The following is a 13,422-nucleotide window of genomic DNA, read 5'->3' on the forward strand; positions in this document are numbered from 1 at the left end:
CCAGGGGAGCGGCGCGCTCCCCCTACAGGCCGCGGCGGGGCCGGCGGCCCGTGAGGGCCCCGAGAGTCCGACGGCTGCCCGCGGCTCGGCCGGCTGTCCCCGGCGGAGCCCCGAGCCGCTGCACGGCGTCCCGCTCGCGGCCATCCAAGCATCCCTCCTGCGTTACGGTGTCACGGCCGCCGCGGTACTTGGGGTGCTTTTCACACCTGCCCCCCACACGCCGTTACTGGTAACGAACCGGCGGTTCCCGGCCTGGCGCTGCCTTCGGTACCGCAAGGCGGAGCGGGACAGCTGCCCCGGCTGCGGGCCAGGCCCTGGTAGGCGGGCGTTCGGGGCTTTCAGACACCGGCAGCAACAGGAGGCGGCCGCGGAGAAATGCCCCCCGCTCTGAGGGACACCCGCGCCCTCTCAGGAACACCCGCCGCCCGTCAGGGACACCCGCCCCGCAGCCACCAGCTTCCCGAGGCGGAGCGTGCTCCGGGGGACAGCTGCCGTGAGCTGGCAGCGGCGAAAACAACGGCCAATACTGCAGAATAAAGCCGAGTCGTGACAAATTGCGGTCGCGTTTGCGCCCCGCGCCAGGAGCCCTGCGGGCCTCGCGGCCTTCGGCGGGTGCCGGTGAGGGAGCGCGCCCTCCTCCCCGCTTTATTTCACGGTAACGGCCGCGCAGACCCTCTGCCCGCGACACCCGACAGTCCCCCGGCTTCACTGTGCCCCCCCAAGGGCCGGCCCAGCACAACGGCGGCGGCGGGAAGGATCCGAGCGTAGCTCCGCCCGCTGTCAGGCCGGGCCCTGGCGGTGGGACCGCCCCGGCAGCGCTGTCACTTCCTGCTCCGCCGCGTTTGTGTCCGGGTCGCTCGCCGTTCCTTCTGCCGCCGCTACCGCCCGGTTCCCCACTCCCGCCCCGGGCGCGACACCCGTTTCTGGCACCGGTGCGGCGGCGGGGTCTGTCCCCGCGGCGAGTGGGGCGTCGGCGGGGCTCGGCGGGGGTGGGGAGGAGCAGGGCCGGACGGGACGGGGCTCCTCTCGTCTCCTCACCGCCTGTCTCGGGGGGCGGCGGCGGCGGCCGGGGGGCGGTGAGGCCGGGGGGGCCTCGGCTGCGGGCCCCGGCAGCGGTGCGGCCCCCGCCCCGAGGCAGGACGATGCCGGTGAAGAAGAAGAGGAAGTCCTCGGGGCCGGCGGCTGCAGCGGCGGACGACACCGGCCTCAAGAAATGTAAAATCGGCAGGTACCGTCTGGCGGCGGGGCGGGACGGGACGGGCCCGCGGCGGTGGCGGCTGCCCGCTCTACGCCCCGGGCGAGCGGCCGCGGGGCCGGGCTGCTTCTCCGCGGGCGGGGGGGGCCCCGGCGGACCCGCTCCCCACTGCCTGCCCCTGGGCTGTGGCGGCCCTTTGTGCGGCAGCCGCGGGACCTGGGGCGGGCAGCGGCGGCGGTGGGCTCGGTGAGGCGGTGCGGGGCCCGGGCGGCTGCGCGCGGTGCCCCGGTCGCGCCGGTGGGCCTGTGCCCGGGCTCGTCCCGGGGGCTGGGGGGGGTGCGGGGCGCGGCGTTTGGCTCGTTCGTCCTTCGGGGAGAAACGCTGCGGAACGGCCCGTCCCCTGCTTGGTTTTGCCTTTCACTATACCGGCAGGGCCAGCTCCAGCGTTTGTCCCCATAGTCATTCTCACCTTTCGCCTGGGGTAGGCAGCTCCCCTCATTTTGAGGTTGCCAGTACGCACAGTGTCTACGTTAAACGGTCTCTTTACATATTTTTTTTTGCAGTAAAATGGAAGGAGAGTTCAGCACACTAAAAAAAAAAAACAGGAAAGGTTTTCCTAATAATACAGGAGACTGAGCATCTTTTCATTAACAACTATAAAAAGACCGCTTATGCCTTGATACCCCAAAATAACCGTTAGAATGATAAACCATTAGTATGGTGTAGCAGGAGCTTCCAGTGTGGCTTCCCTAAAGTAACTGTAATGCCTTATTCATCTATTAGAACTTTTTAGGTATGTCAGTAAACCAGTAGTTACGACAAACATCCCGAGGACATAAGAATACAAAGGACTTATGAAATCAATGCTATGGGAGTGGCTGTTGCAAGAAACTATGGCATATGGCCTTTCTCATAGGTTGACCAACCTTGAGCTTAGAAGTACCCAGGCCTTTATTTTGCTATGACTCTTCATTTTGGATGACTGTTCCAGAGCTCATTTTCTGTGGTCACTGATGATCTTTTAGTTTCAGTCTAAATTTACTCATAGCCAGTTAATAACTGTTCTAGTGCCTGCATAATACTTTCTGTAATGCTCCTCCTTCATGGTTCTGCCTCATAGTGTATATGGAGTGAGCGTTTGTGTTTTCTCATTCTTTGTTTTGTTAAATTGAGCTAAATTCTTCTGGTTTGTAATACCAGTTTTCAGTTTCCTTGCTCATCATAGCTCTTTTCTGCATCTGTTCTAGTTTCAGTTCATCTTTCTTGAACACTGCTGACCAAAATTTTATGACCTTAATTTCTTTTACTTTAAAAAAATCTTATGAAAGATCCTTTAAAAAAAAAAAAAGACTCTGCAGGAAGCTAGTAGTCATTGGGCGAAAACCATGATGTAAATGAGAGTTCATAATGGCTGATCACATGTTAGATCTAAAATGTTGGATACCTGAGCATTTTTGATGTAGCATTCTTATACAGCAAGGTATTGGTAATATTCTTTAATAAAACCAGTGGTTACAGATGGATGTATGTTAAACTGGGTAAAACCAACAAGCAGTAGCATACTGTATGGCTCTTTCTAGTTTTTAATAGCAGTTTAATGGATGATTGTCTGTAGTACCTTTTTAATTATAGCTTTCAGCACATAAGGCTTCATATGGAAAGCGTTGCTTTCTTTTTTAGTGAAGCTTATAGCAATATATGGGAGATAAAGTTGTTCACGACCTCTCAGAATTGAACTGTTCTTTCCCTGCTTGATGTTTTCATTTGAAAATTGCAATGTAGGAGCTGCATAATTTTAAATCCTCTCATGCAATTAACTTTCACCTCATTCTTAGAAATAATCTCAGCTTGTTCTAAAAGTCTGTAACTTGTATTTAAAAGGATTGTGCATTGAAAAGGTGCTGTAATTCCTTACTGACTAGAGATGCCTTCATGTGGTCAGTGTTTTTACTAGAAGAAATAAGTTATTCTATGTATTCTTTTAAAGAATGGTAAGTTATGAAAATCCACTTCCTAGGCAAACTGGGTTGTGTGTCACGTAATGAAGACAATGGGGGGGGAAGCTGTGTGTGCTGAGCAGTTTTAGTCTTACTAGAATAGTAATATGCAATCTGTGGCATGTGTACCAAACATCTATAGAATTTGCAGATATTTAGTTACATGTTTAACATAAATTGACCGAGTTTTCTTCCCAAATTTGGATGCTTAACTATAAATAGCCTGACTTAAATATGTCAAACTCTGCAGCTCCTGTTGACCTAAATGGGATCTGTGCATATTCAGCACTCTTGAAGATCATGCTGCTTATTAGAGACCTAACTTTATATATGCCTGTATGTATAAATATAAGTAGATAATAGGGCGTTTGAATTACTGAGTAGTGATACTTTGACCATCTGTGTGTGTATTTTTTGGTTTAATATCTAATTAACAGCAATTTTACACTTCAGAAAAAGTAATAGTTGCAATAAATTGGGCTGTGAGAGGGTTGTATGTCAAGGTAATTTTATGTTCCAATAAATTGGGCTATGAGAGGGTTGTATTTCAAGGTAATTTTATGTTCCAACAAGTGTTGAAATAGAATGACAGATAGTTGCCATTTAACAAATTCAGCTTCATTGTTGATGTATATTGACTTTGTGAAACAGTTTAAATAGTTTGAACTGATAATAAACAATTTGGAATTTAATTTTAAATAATTTCCTGTTTCTTGTATTAAAATAATACATATCATCCTTGTGTTTCTATAAGCTATTGCAGATCACAAGCCTCTGGTAAAGTAATAAGTGGAGAGGAACATTTTTCAAGCAAAAAGTGCCTGGCTTGGTTTTATGAATATGCAGGTAATGTACAATGGATTCATATTTAAAAGTATATGGTTTTGTTTAAAACAAATTAATGCATCAAATGTTATTTGTATGTTGCTTTTTTGTGCTGACATAGACATAAAAAAGTATGTCCATATTCGCTTCATTATAACCTTCACTTGTGTTAGTATAGCTTTTACTGTCGCCTTTTCAGTATTTGTTCTTTTTGATGTTTCCTTCTTTACTCTATGCTTTGTAACTTACCATGACATATGTAATATATGTGTCTCCACATTGCACTTGATAGAATGGGTCTAACATAAAAACTACTTAATAGTGTATTTCAGTGATTTTAAAGGTAGCTTGTATGCAATATAGTCTAATTATTGTTGTGTAACCCTTGTGAGCAGTGAATGTTACTTATATTTCAATCTGGCTTTTTTTTGGTTTTGAAGGTCCCGATGAAGTTGTGGGGCCTGAGGGAATGGAAAAGTTCTGTGAAGACATCGGTGTTGAGCCTGAAAATGTAGGTTTCTTGCACAATACTAATAACACTTTAAAAGGGGGTATTGGATAAGATTAAGTTTTGTGTAAAACTCTTAAACAACTCTTTGCTTACTGAAGTTATCTTCCTGCTTTTAGGAGCTGTTCTAAGGTATTTCAGCTGAATACATCAATTATGTGTGGCTGGTGTCTGAGGTCTTTTGTTTGTTTTATTATAGTAATATTTAATTTTCAGGAATTGAAATTAAGGGAAGGATTGCACGTAGCTGAATTATTAAACGGTAACAAATATAAAGTGCAAGCATCTACAACAATGCTAGAAAGTTTGAATGCTTAGAGTTTTCTTCTTGGATATCTAGAAATCAGCCTTTTCTTACATACTGACTGCTTCTCCCCTTGTTGTTTTTTGTTGTTTTTTTTTCCCCCTCTAGATTATTATGTTAGTTTTAGCCTGGAAACTAGAGGCTGAAAGCATGGGATTTTTTACCAAGGAAGAATGGTTAAAAGGAATGACCTCATTACAGTAAGAGTTTTTACATATATAATAGAATGTTCTAATTTTATGTTTGTTCCAGTAGCTTAACTATTAGCATAATTATTCTTGCCCTAAGTTTCTTTTCATTGTCAATAAGATGCAGAAACTCTTGCTTTTAGGTCTGGTCTTGGTCAACGACTGGAAGTAGCTGCTGTTCATCCAGTTGTGAATCTGATGAGTTCACTCAAATGATAAAGTTTTGCCTAACCCTAATAAGTCAGGTTTTCATGGCTTCTTTTTCTTACAAAAAATACGTTAGCAGACACAAATAAGTAGATCTGGAGATACCCGTAAGCATATCTCAGTACTGGTATTATAGAAAGGTTTTACTGGTTTCTAAGCTGTATAAATGAGGACTGCATGGATAATAATTTTGGTTACTAGTGTTATTTATTAGTTGCAGATCAGAAGCCATGCTTAACGCTTAGGTTAAATAACGCTTTTTCAACTTGCAAATAAACTTCTCTTTGTAAGAATCTTTGTTGAGTTAACGCTCTGTCTGAAGAGGTTTCTTTCATGAAACTAACCAGCTTTTGTAAGGCTTAGTTCAGTTGTCACTTTTTTTGTTCTTCATGAAACTACTTATGGCACATGAATGTTTTAAAGGTGACTTGTTATGACACTGCATTCAATATTAAAAGTGTCAGGGAGCTATTGTTGCAGCTGCAGCACAGCGGGAAAGAGGGACTGATTTGACCCTTGGAGTTCGTACAATTGCCTTATCAGTTGTGAATTGGTTTGGGAAACTGTACTGGGCAGACACCCTCTGTTTATTCAAGACAATGGCGTAAGTGACTCTGGCCTGACTCTCTTGTGCAAATTTTATTTGATTTGGGATCAGGCTTCCGATAGACACCTTGGTATGGGGTTTTTTTGTGACCATCAGAAGCCCTTAAATTTATTAAGAGCTGGAATGATAAAACTGCCTGAAATTCAGGACAACAGAGATTAAATTCTGCGTGCATAAGTTTTTAGATGCAGTGAATGGGTATAATTTGGTCGCTTCTCTGAAGTACTTAATTTTTATGCCCAAATGTAAGCTCCCAAGAGTTAGCGAATCAGGCACTTCTTCAGAGCCAATATTATAGACTTTGTTTCTAATAATCTGCTGTGATTAGGAACCTTCTGGCTCTTTTGAGGACAGAGCTGGTCATGCTGTAGGCTAAATGTGTTTAAGACAGAAATATGGTACTGTTGTGCATTTTTTATATAAACAGACTTGTGATTGAAGCACTTGGCTAAGCCTAAACCAGTTAACCTGTGTGTTTTGCTTCCCCTGGGTGTGCACTAATAGCAGGCTGTAGCTGGATGAAGCACTGACACTCATGTAAAGGAATTCAAGATTCATTGGCTTAAAAACATAATATAAATCTGTGGACTTGGGCTGTTGGTGCGTACTGGGAAGGGAGGATTGTATTATGGGATTCCATTTGAAATAGGGGAACTTAGTTTCTCTTGGAAGGTTCAGCAGAAGTTTTGAAGAAGGATTTTACGCTCTTGAAGCAATGGAGTATTACTACATTTTTGCACAGCATTTTTTATTATTATTTTTGCACACACATTGAAAGCCCAGAGTGTATTCTAAGTCAGAGTTATATTACAGAATCTTTATTTTGAAATATGTGAAATGTCATATAAGGTAATTGCATGAGCAAGGTTGGATGGAATTCAGCTCCATAGGAAGACACCTAAATGTGTGGCTTATATGCAAGACATTGATTTTTCACTAGTATATCATGTTGGTAGGGTGAATTCTGCCCTGTATATATATGTGTGTGTGTACATACATATATATATATATATGTACATACATATATGAAAGCTGGGTGCCTGAATCTAAATTAATTACCTGAAGCTCTTTTCATAGTCAGCAGAGAGAAACAAGTACCTGGGCAATTTATTTCAGCTATTTTAAATGTCTCCTTAGAATGAAATGAATAGCCCTCAGGAAGTGGCTTTAAAGCCATGGAGGGTGAATAACTTAGAGTTGAGCATTTAACTTTACATATGTGAGTTAAAGGAGAGGCGTACTCATGTATTTGTCAATTGCAGGCTTTACAGACCTACAAAGAAAAAACAATCTAGTTACAAAATGAAGATAAAGGAAAAAGGATTACAGTTCATGATTTTATTAAACTCCACAGAAGTATTTGTTTGCACTAGGTTAACGCAAATAATTTCATGTGTAAGGAAGCAAGCCATAAGCATCTGTATTGTCTGAGTACTTCCCTCTTGCTGTCTTCTTTAACCTTAGAATTTGAGCCAAATTTTATGTTAAAGTTGAGCTTTTGAAAACAAGTGGCCAGGTAAAGGGGAGAGAGCCAAGTTAGATTCCAACTGAGGGAAAGATAAGGTCGTGGTCTCACATTTTTAGGTACATGAGAAACTAAGTGAGAGAGAGAGAGGGGAAGGAAAGTAAAATTTGTAATTTCTTGCTATTTGCAGAATTATTAGCAAAAACAACTTATTTGGGTTGGTTTTAATGATAGCCTAATATCAACTGTTTTTCCAACAAGCTTTTTGCTTGTTATTGCCTGCCTTTCTGTTAATGTTTGTGAGGCTAAGACAAAGCATAGTGTAAGTATTTTATTTTTTTTTATGCCAGTGTAGCATTCAGTGTGTACTGGAATCTAAACAATTTCTGGTCTCCAGACCTGTAAATCAAATTACACAGTGAAACTATAGCATTGTCAGGGCATGGTGTCCCTTTGCTCTCTTAAGGCATCACTTCCTTGGACCTCTTTATGTTCCAGTTATAACATGGAACCTAAATTTCAGAAGATCCTGTGTCAATGCTAGAAGAGAGTGGATGGGTTAGTTGGATATCATTTCCTTTTGTCCATCTGGAGGGCTGGATATTGGCAAGTGAACTCTTGTAGATTAAAAGACCTTCAAACTGCTTTATATACTACCATTAAATGATTTTGGTTTAATGTTTGTATACATCTTACTAATTTTTCTTTTTTGTAAAAGACAAGCATGCGTGAAAAATTATGAAACATGAAACATTGGAATATCTGAGCAGGAGTTACTAAATCATTACTCTGTCCATATTAGCTATGCCTCAGATGAACTCTCTACCTGAATAGACATCAAAATAGGACTGCTTTGTGGTGCTAATGTCGGTTTTGTTGTAAATATGATGTAGGGATGTGAAAAGAATGTAGTAAGCTAACATCTAGTTTTGTTGGTCTTGAGGTAACCTTATTTAATGCTGGCTTTCAGCAAAGGCAGTTCAAGAAACTACATCTTTTTCTAGTCTCTGTACAGGAGTTTGGTGTTAATTCACTTGTGCTAGTTAGAAGTTGGTTACAACTTAAAAAAAATACTCTTAGGAAGATTACTCTAAGTATGGGTGAGCTTAGTCATCTTTTTTATGGTACAGCCACACAAGCCAGTATATCTCTATAAAAGATGAGTTTGGCAGCTCCGTACCTCACTAGTGTGAAGAAAATCAGTGGCCAGGTGTGGAAATGCCTGAAATGGCTTTAACAGAGGTATCTCGCTGCGTGGGGCTTCAAAGGGTGGTGTTTGTCTGTTCCAATGTCGTCCCTTTGACTGTTCGGTTTTAAATAGGTTGACAATAGCACAGGAGTCTCAAGGCTTAATAACTGCACGTCTTCATATCAACTTTAAGAGAATTGCTTCTGCATTAAAATACATATAGCCAATTGTACAGTAGTTTTACTATCAGGAGTTTTTACTTTGTACCTACATTTGTGATTATTTGAACAATTTTAACAAAATCTTTTGTAAGAAATTTAAATATACTGAAATTTGTGTTTATCCATGGTATGGTAAATAACCTCACTCAAATTATATTTGACAGAACATGTGGTAAACCTACTTTAAGTAGTTTATATATATCATCAGTACACTAACAACGTGAGCATTTAGTTAGGTGTTAAATAGGTAGATTTGTCCTCAAGTGTAGTGGATGATGTTATTGCAGTGTGAAGGTTTGAACATGGAAAGAAGATACATGAATATAAAATGAGATGCCTTTGTAACTAGCATAGCGTAATACTGTTTTAAAAGTTAAACGATAGAATACATAGACCAATTAGGTGTCTGAAGACAAATACAGTAATTTTATCTTTAGTTAAATTTACCAAAGCTTTTTTAACTAGATCTCTTTTCAACTTAATGCATGGTGTATTGCAAACTGTATTAGTTCTTGTCACTTGAACATGCAGCCTAATTAGCTAATAGTTTTATTTATTTAGCACTGAACTTGGCTGGGACTCAGTGCTGCTTTAGGTAGATGCTGCTGGAGACAAGAAATAACAAAAGGCTCCATCATGGAAGTGCCTGAGAGGAGCAGACAGACAGATGGACATGCACACACAGGCTGGCAGACCTGAGGAACAAGAAGTATCTGTTATCTGTGGGCAAAGTACAGCACCAAAGTACAGCATCTCAGTCACCTGCTGCGGTGCTCCCCAGGGGCCCTTGCTATGGGCTGCTGTGACAAGTCTGGAGAAAAGGAGGCTGAGGGGAGACCTTCTCGCTCTCTACAACTACGTGAGAGGAGGCTGTAGAGAAGTGGGGGTCGGTCTCTTCTCCCAAGTAACAGGTGATGGGACAAGAGGAAACGGCGTCAAGTTGCACCAGGGGAGGTTTATATTGGATATTAGGAAAAATTTTTACACTGAAAGGGTTATTAAGCATTGGAACAGGCTGCTGGAAGGGGGGCACATTACCAGAGGAAGTATTTATGCACATCTGCATTTCTGAAAGTACTGCTTCTGTCACGCAGGATACAGGGCAGGGCAGAATTTATTTTATTTTTTTTTCATAATGGCAGCTATTATTTATAAGAATAAAATGTGATATAGCAACTGCTCTTTTGAGTGAGTATTTCCTGGAGGATTAGGTGTGTAAATTACATTCTTCTCTGACATCATTGGTGAATCTAACTCATTTTCTATTTGGAAACAAAAGTCCTTGCTAAGTTAAATATGTGGAGATATTCTTTTCTGACAAAGGGTTATTTTTGCCAAAGGGTTATCCTGTCAACTGGCAGACCTGTACACACTCGTACAGCCTTTGAGTTTTCAGTTGAATAGCTACTGACTAATCCAGGTGAGAGGCTTATCAGAGCTTGCATTTATTGATCATAAAACACGAGTGGACTAGTATGTTTTACAGAGTGCCTGTGCTAAATCCTGCCACTTGTAAATATTTAGTCTTGAAGTGCATGTTTAGGGTTTGTTTTTCTTCCAAAGAGGTACAGCATAAAGCCCTTATTTACAACTGGATTTTACCACCTTAATGCACACCCAGTACTGTTTTGTTTAAACTTTCATAGTGATTAAAAGATAAGATAATGCTGGGTATGAATATAAATTGCAGAGTATGGCATAAAAAGACTACTATTTCAGAAGTGAAACAGAGCCTTTGTATTATTTTGCTGATACATTTAAAAAAAAAAATTTGCTTACAGAAGCCAGGCATTCATCATTTCAATAAGCTGCAAATGTTGAGCATGTTCAGTGTTCTTTAAGTCACTTTCATAGCATTACTCCCGTACACCTGATGATTGCATTTTGGTGATTTTAATTTTTTGTTTGCTGGCATTTTTTTTCATTGTCCAAATGTTTTGTTGTGAACTTCTAACATCATTTGTTTTTCTTTATTTTAAGGTGTGACTGTACAGAAAAATTACAGAGTAAATTTGACTTCTTGCGGTCACAATTGAATGACATTTCATCCTTTAAGAATATCTACAGATATGCCTTTGATTTTGCAAGGGTAAGACTATTGGAATGTTAGAGAAGTTCTTATTATAATTATTCAGCGAGCTTGTACTTGAGTGGTTTTTGTGCTTTCTTTATTCAACCTTAGGATAAAGACCAGCGAAGTCTTGATATTGATACTGCAAAATCCATGTTAGCTCTTCTGCTTGGAAGAACTTGGCCACTATTTTCAGTATTTTATCAATACCTGGAGGTACAAGTTTCCTTGACTTTCTGAATGATGGCATAGTAGTTGGGCTGTTCTGTGAACAGATTTCAGGGTTTGTGTGGTTTTGCTCAAGAATGTATCCGTATTGCTGCTGTTCCCTTGTCGATGTGCTTATGAAACAGTGACGTTCTTGTGTACATCACAGATCCTTTTCTTCCTCCCTGTACCCCACCCACCCTTTCCTTATCAAAGGCAACTAAAATTCTGTCTTAAATAGTCTATACAGGTAAAATTAAATAATAGGGCCCCAGTAGTCTCTTCAGCTGTATCTGTGCTGAATTTCAAGTTTGCTTTGTGTAGATACAGTATGTAGGTACCTTGAGCTCTGCCTGTCTGGAAGATTTTGGTCAGATCAGCTGCAAGTGACTTAGTCAATAATGTGGATGTGTGTAAGTTGTGGAGCATGCTAGGCTTGAGACCATTCCCTGGTTTCAAATTAGTTCCAATGTTGCAAAGTAGAGGTCCTTACGATCATACTGTATTGTACCCCAGAGAAAAGATGATTCTTGTAATCATTCATTCTGAGCTAGGTACACCCCACTTCAGGGCAAGATGAAAGTTTACCAGATTTTGAAGCCTAAGAGTGATGACTTCCTGATTCCCTGTTATTTTGATTTTGCTCTGATCTTTCAAGAAACCATTTTATGTAGTTTCAGAACTATGAAATACGTACATGTGCGGTGTTTAAAAAAAATGAAAAACCAAGGAAGCAGTAGCCATTGTTACCCATTAAATTGTTTATTAGGAACTGACTAAAGATAAAATGAGCGAGATGAGGAACAAGATGCAGCGTTACCAGATGTCACTTGACATTTTAATGTTCTGAAATTATTTTCTCTAGCAATCGAAGTATAGAGTTATGAACAAGGATCAGTGGTACAATGTGCTAGAGTTCAGCAGAACTGTCCACGCAGATCTTAGCAACTATGATGAAGACGGTGCTTGTAAGTATTCATAACATTTTGCTTATTCAGCTATTATTTCAGTGTTTTAAATTTGCATAAAACATACTTCTGTAACAGAAACAATACTGTAAGGTATAAAATATTTATTGTCTAGCAATGCATAGAAAAACTGTCCTGATAACCATCCATCTTCAAACTGCAAGTATTAATTTGTAGTAGTGTGTCAGGGGTGTATGATGGTGTACTTGAGCCAACTTACATTCAGTTGAGGATCTGGTGAAGCTGCTTGGTACGTTAAACTATAGACTTGCAAATAGAATTATAAACAGCAAAGTCTCATTTTGTACTAATATATAATAAACTGTAGTTTAACTATAAAGTGGCCTAGCTGTTAGTCCTTGGGGCTGAACTTTACACCTGGCTGATAGTTGGTCATCCTAAGACTGAATTGCATTAGGCATCCCATTTTCGTCCATGTTCCAATTATGTGTAGTTTTGAAAGCTGTAAGAAGAAGGAATTAGTTGTGCCAATTTATAATATAACCTTATTTTTATGCTTTCTGTTCAGTTCAGTGCACCTGTCAGATGTAAAGAACACTTTTTTCCATAGTTCTGTGTAGTGTTATTTGTGCACTTTTTGCCACCTTTGGATTGAAATTATTGTAGTCATTTTTGAGTCTTAATAAGTATTTGACCATAGGATTGACATGGGTGTTAAGTAGACCAATAGTTTTAACCTTTATGCTTTAAGAGAAGGTATTTGAAAGACATTGGCAAGTATAACTCCAACTTTCATCCATTTGCAGGGCCCGTACTTCTGGACGAATTTGTTGAATGGCAAAAAGTTCGTCAAGCATCATAGCAAGAATTCAAAAGAAAATGCAAAAGTTTTTTTTGGTGCCCACCTGTACACAAACTAATGAGAAAAACAAAGGATTGCATTTTCATTCTTAAGAAAGACTTTACAGTAATTTTTTTTCCTTTTTTAAGGAAATTTTCTTGTTACACGTGATATGGGCATTGAACCACACCTCTTCTGAGACTGAAAGTTGGAGTTTTTGTTTTGAGTCTTATGTTTATAGCATTTATTTCAGAACAATAAAGATTCAGATTTGTGACAAAGGCCTAAAAGTGAAGAACGTCCCTTGAATGTGAGTGTGGTGTCTATTTTTAAAACCAAATCTTTAGGATTATCTTTCTCAGAAGTGCCCTTTGCTATGAATTTTTGAAGACCTTAAAAATGCTTAACTGGCACTGTTGCTTGCTGATGGTATGATTGTCTTGTGTGACAAATATTAGAAAGAATGACTGGTTTTTGGAGCCCTGGGTGGGAGTGTGCTGGTCATGGGTTGTGCCACAGTTTTCAGCTCCTTGTGGAGATAAAGGCCTTAAATTCTTGTTTTTTTCTTTTTTGTGCAGTACCCACCCAGTGGCATGGCATTTAATGGCAGGCCCTTTTAAAGCAGAAAGGTGCAGAGCATATGACTCTATATGCAGAATGGCTGAGAA

At 40.9% G+C, this 13,422-nt stretch overlaps 1 protein-coding gene across 1 annotated transcript; it reads left to right on the forward strand.

The window, feature by feature from the left end:
• Positions 1–97: 97 nt before the first annotated feature.
• On the forward strand, positions 98–13,052 carry DCUN1D5 (defective in cullin neddylation 1 domain containing 5). The gene is made up of 8 exons (XM_074570776.1): positions 98–1,228; positions 3,947–4,038; positions 4,458–4,528; positions 4,938–5,029; positions 10,687–10,795; positions 10,889–10,993; positions 11,850–11,952; positions 12,720–13,052. Exons 1-8 carry the CDS (start codon positions 1,143–1,145, stop codon positions 12,773–12,775), a joined length of 714 nt encoding a protein of 237 aa, XP_074426877.1. The 5' UTR covers positions 98–1,142; the 3' UTR covers positions 12,776–13,052.
• Positions 13,053–13,422: the final 370 nt, after the last annotated feature.

This window comes from Larus michahellis, chromosome 1, assembly GCF_964199755.1.
Source record: "Larus michahellis chromosome 1, bLarMic1.1, whole genome shotgun sequence".
NCBI classification, from domain to species: Eukaryota; Metazoa; Chordata; class Aves; order Charadriiformes; family Laridae; genus Larus; species Larus michahellis.

Bases quoted from the DNA above. Each gene is read 5' to 3' on its own strand.
- DCUN1D5 (XM_074570776.1), top strand. From the start codon at position 1,143: ATGCCGGTGAAGAAGAAGAGGAAGTCCTCGGGGCCGGCGGCTGCAGCG. The intron at 5,030-10,686 runs GTAAGAGTTTTT...CTTTATTTTAAG, and splicing joins AAAGGAATGACCTCATTACA to GTGTGACTGTACAGAAAAAT. The intron at 10,994-11,849 runs GTACAAGTTTCC...TATTTTCTCTAG, and splicing joins TATTTTATCAATACCTGGAG to CAATCGAAGTATAGAGTTAT.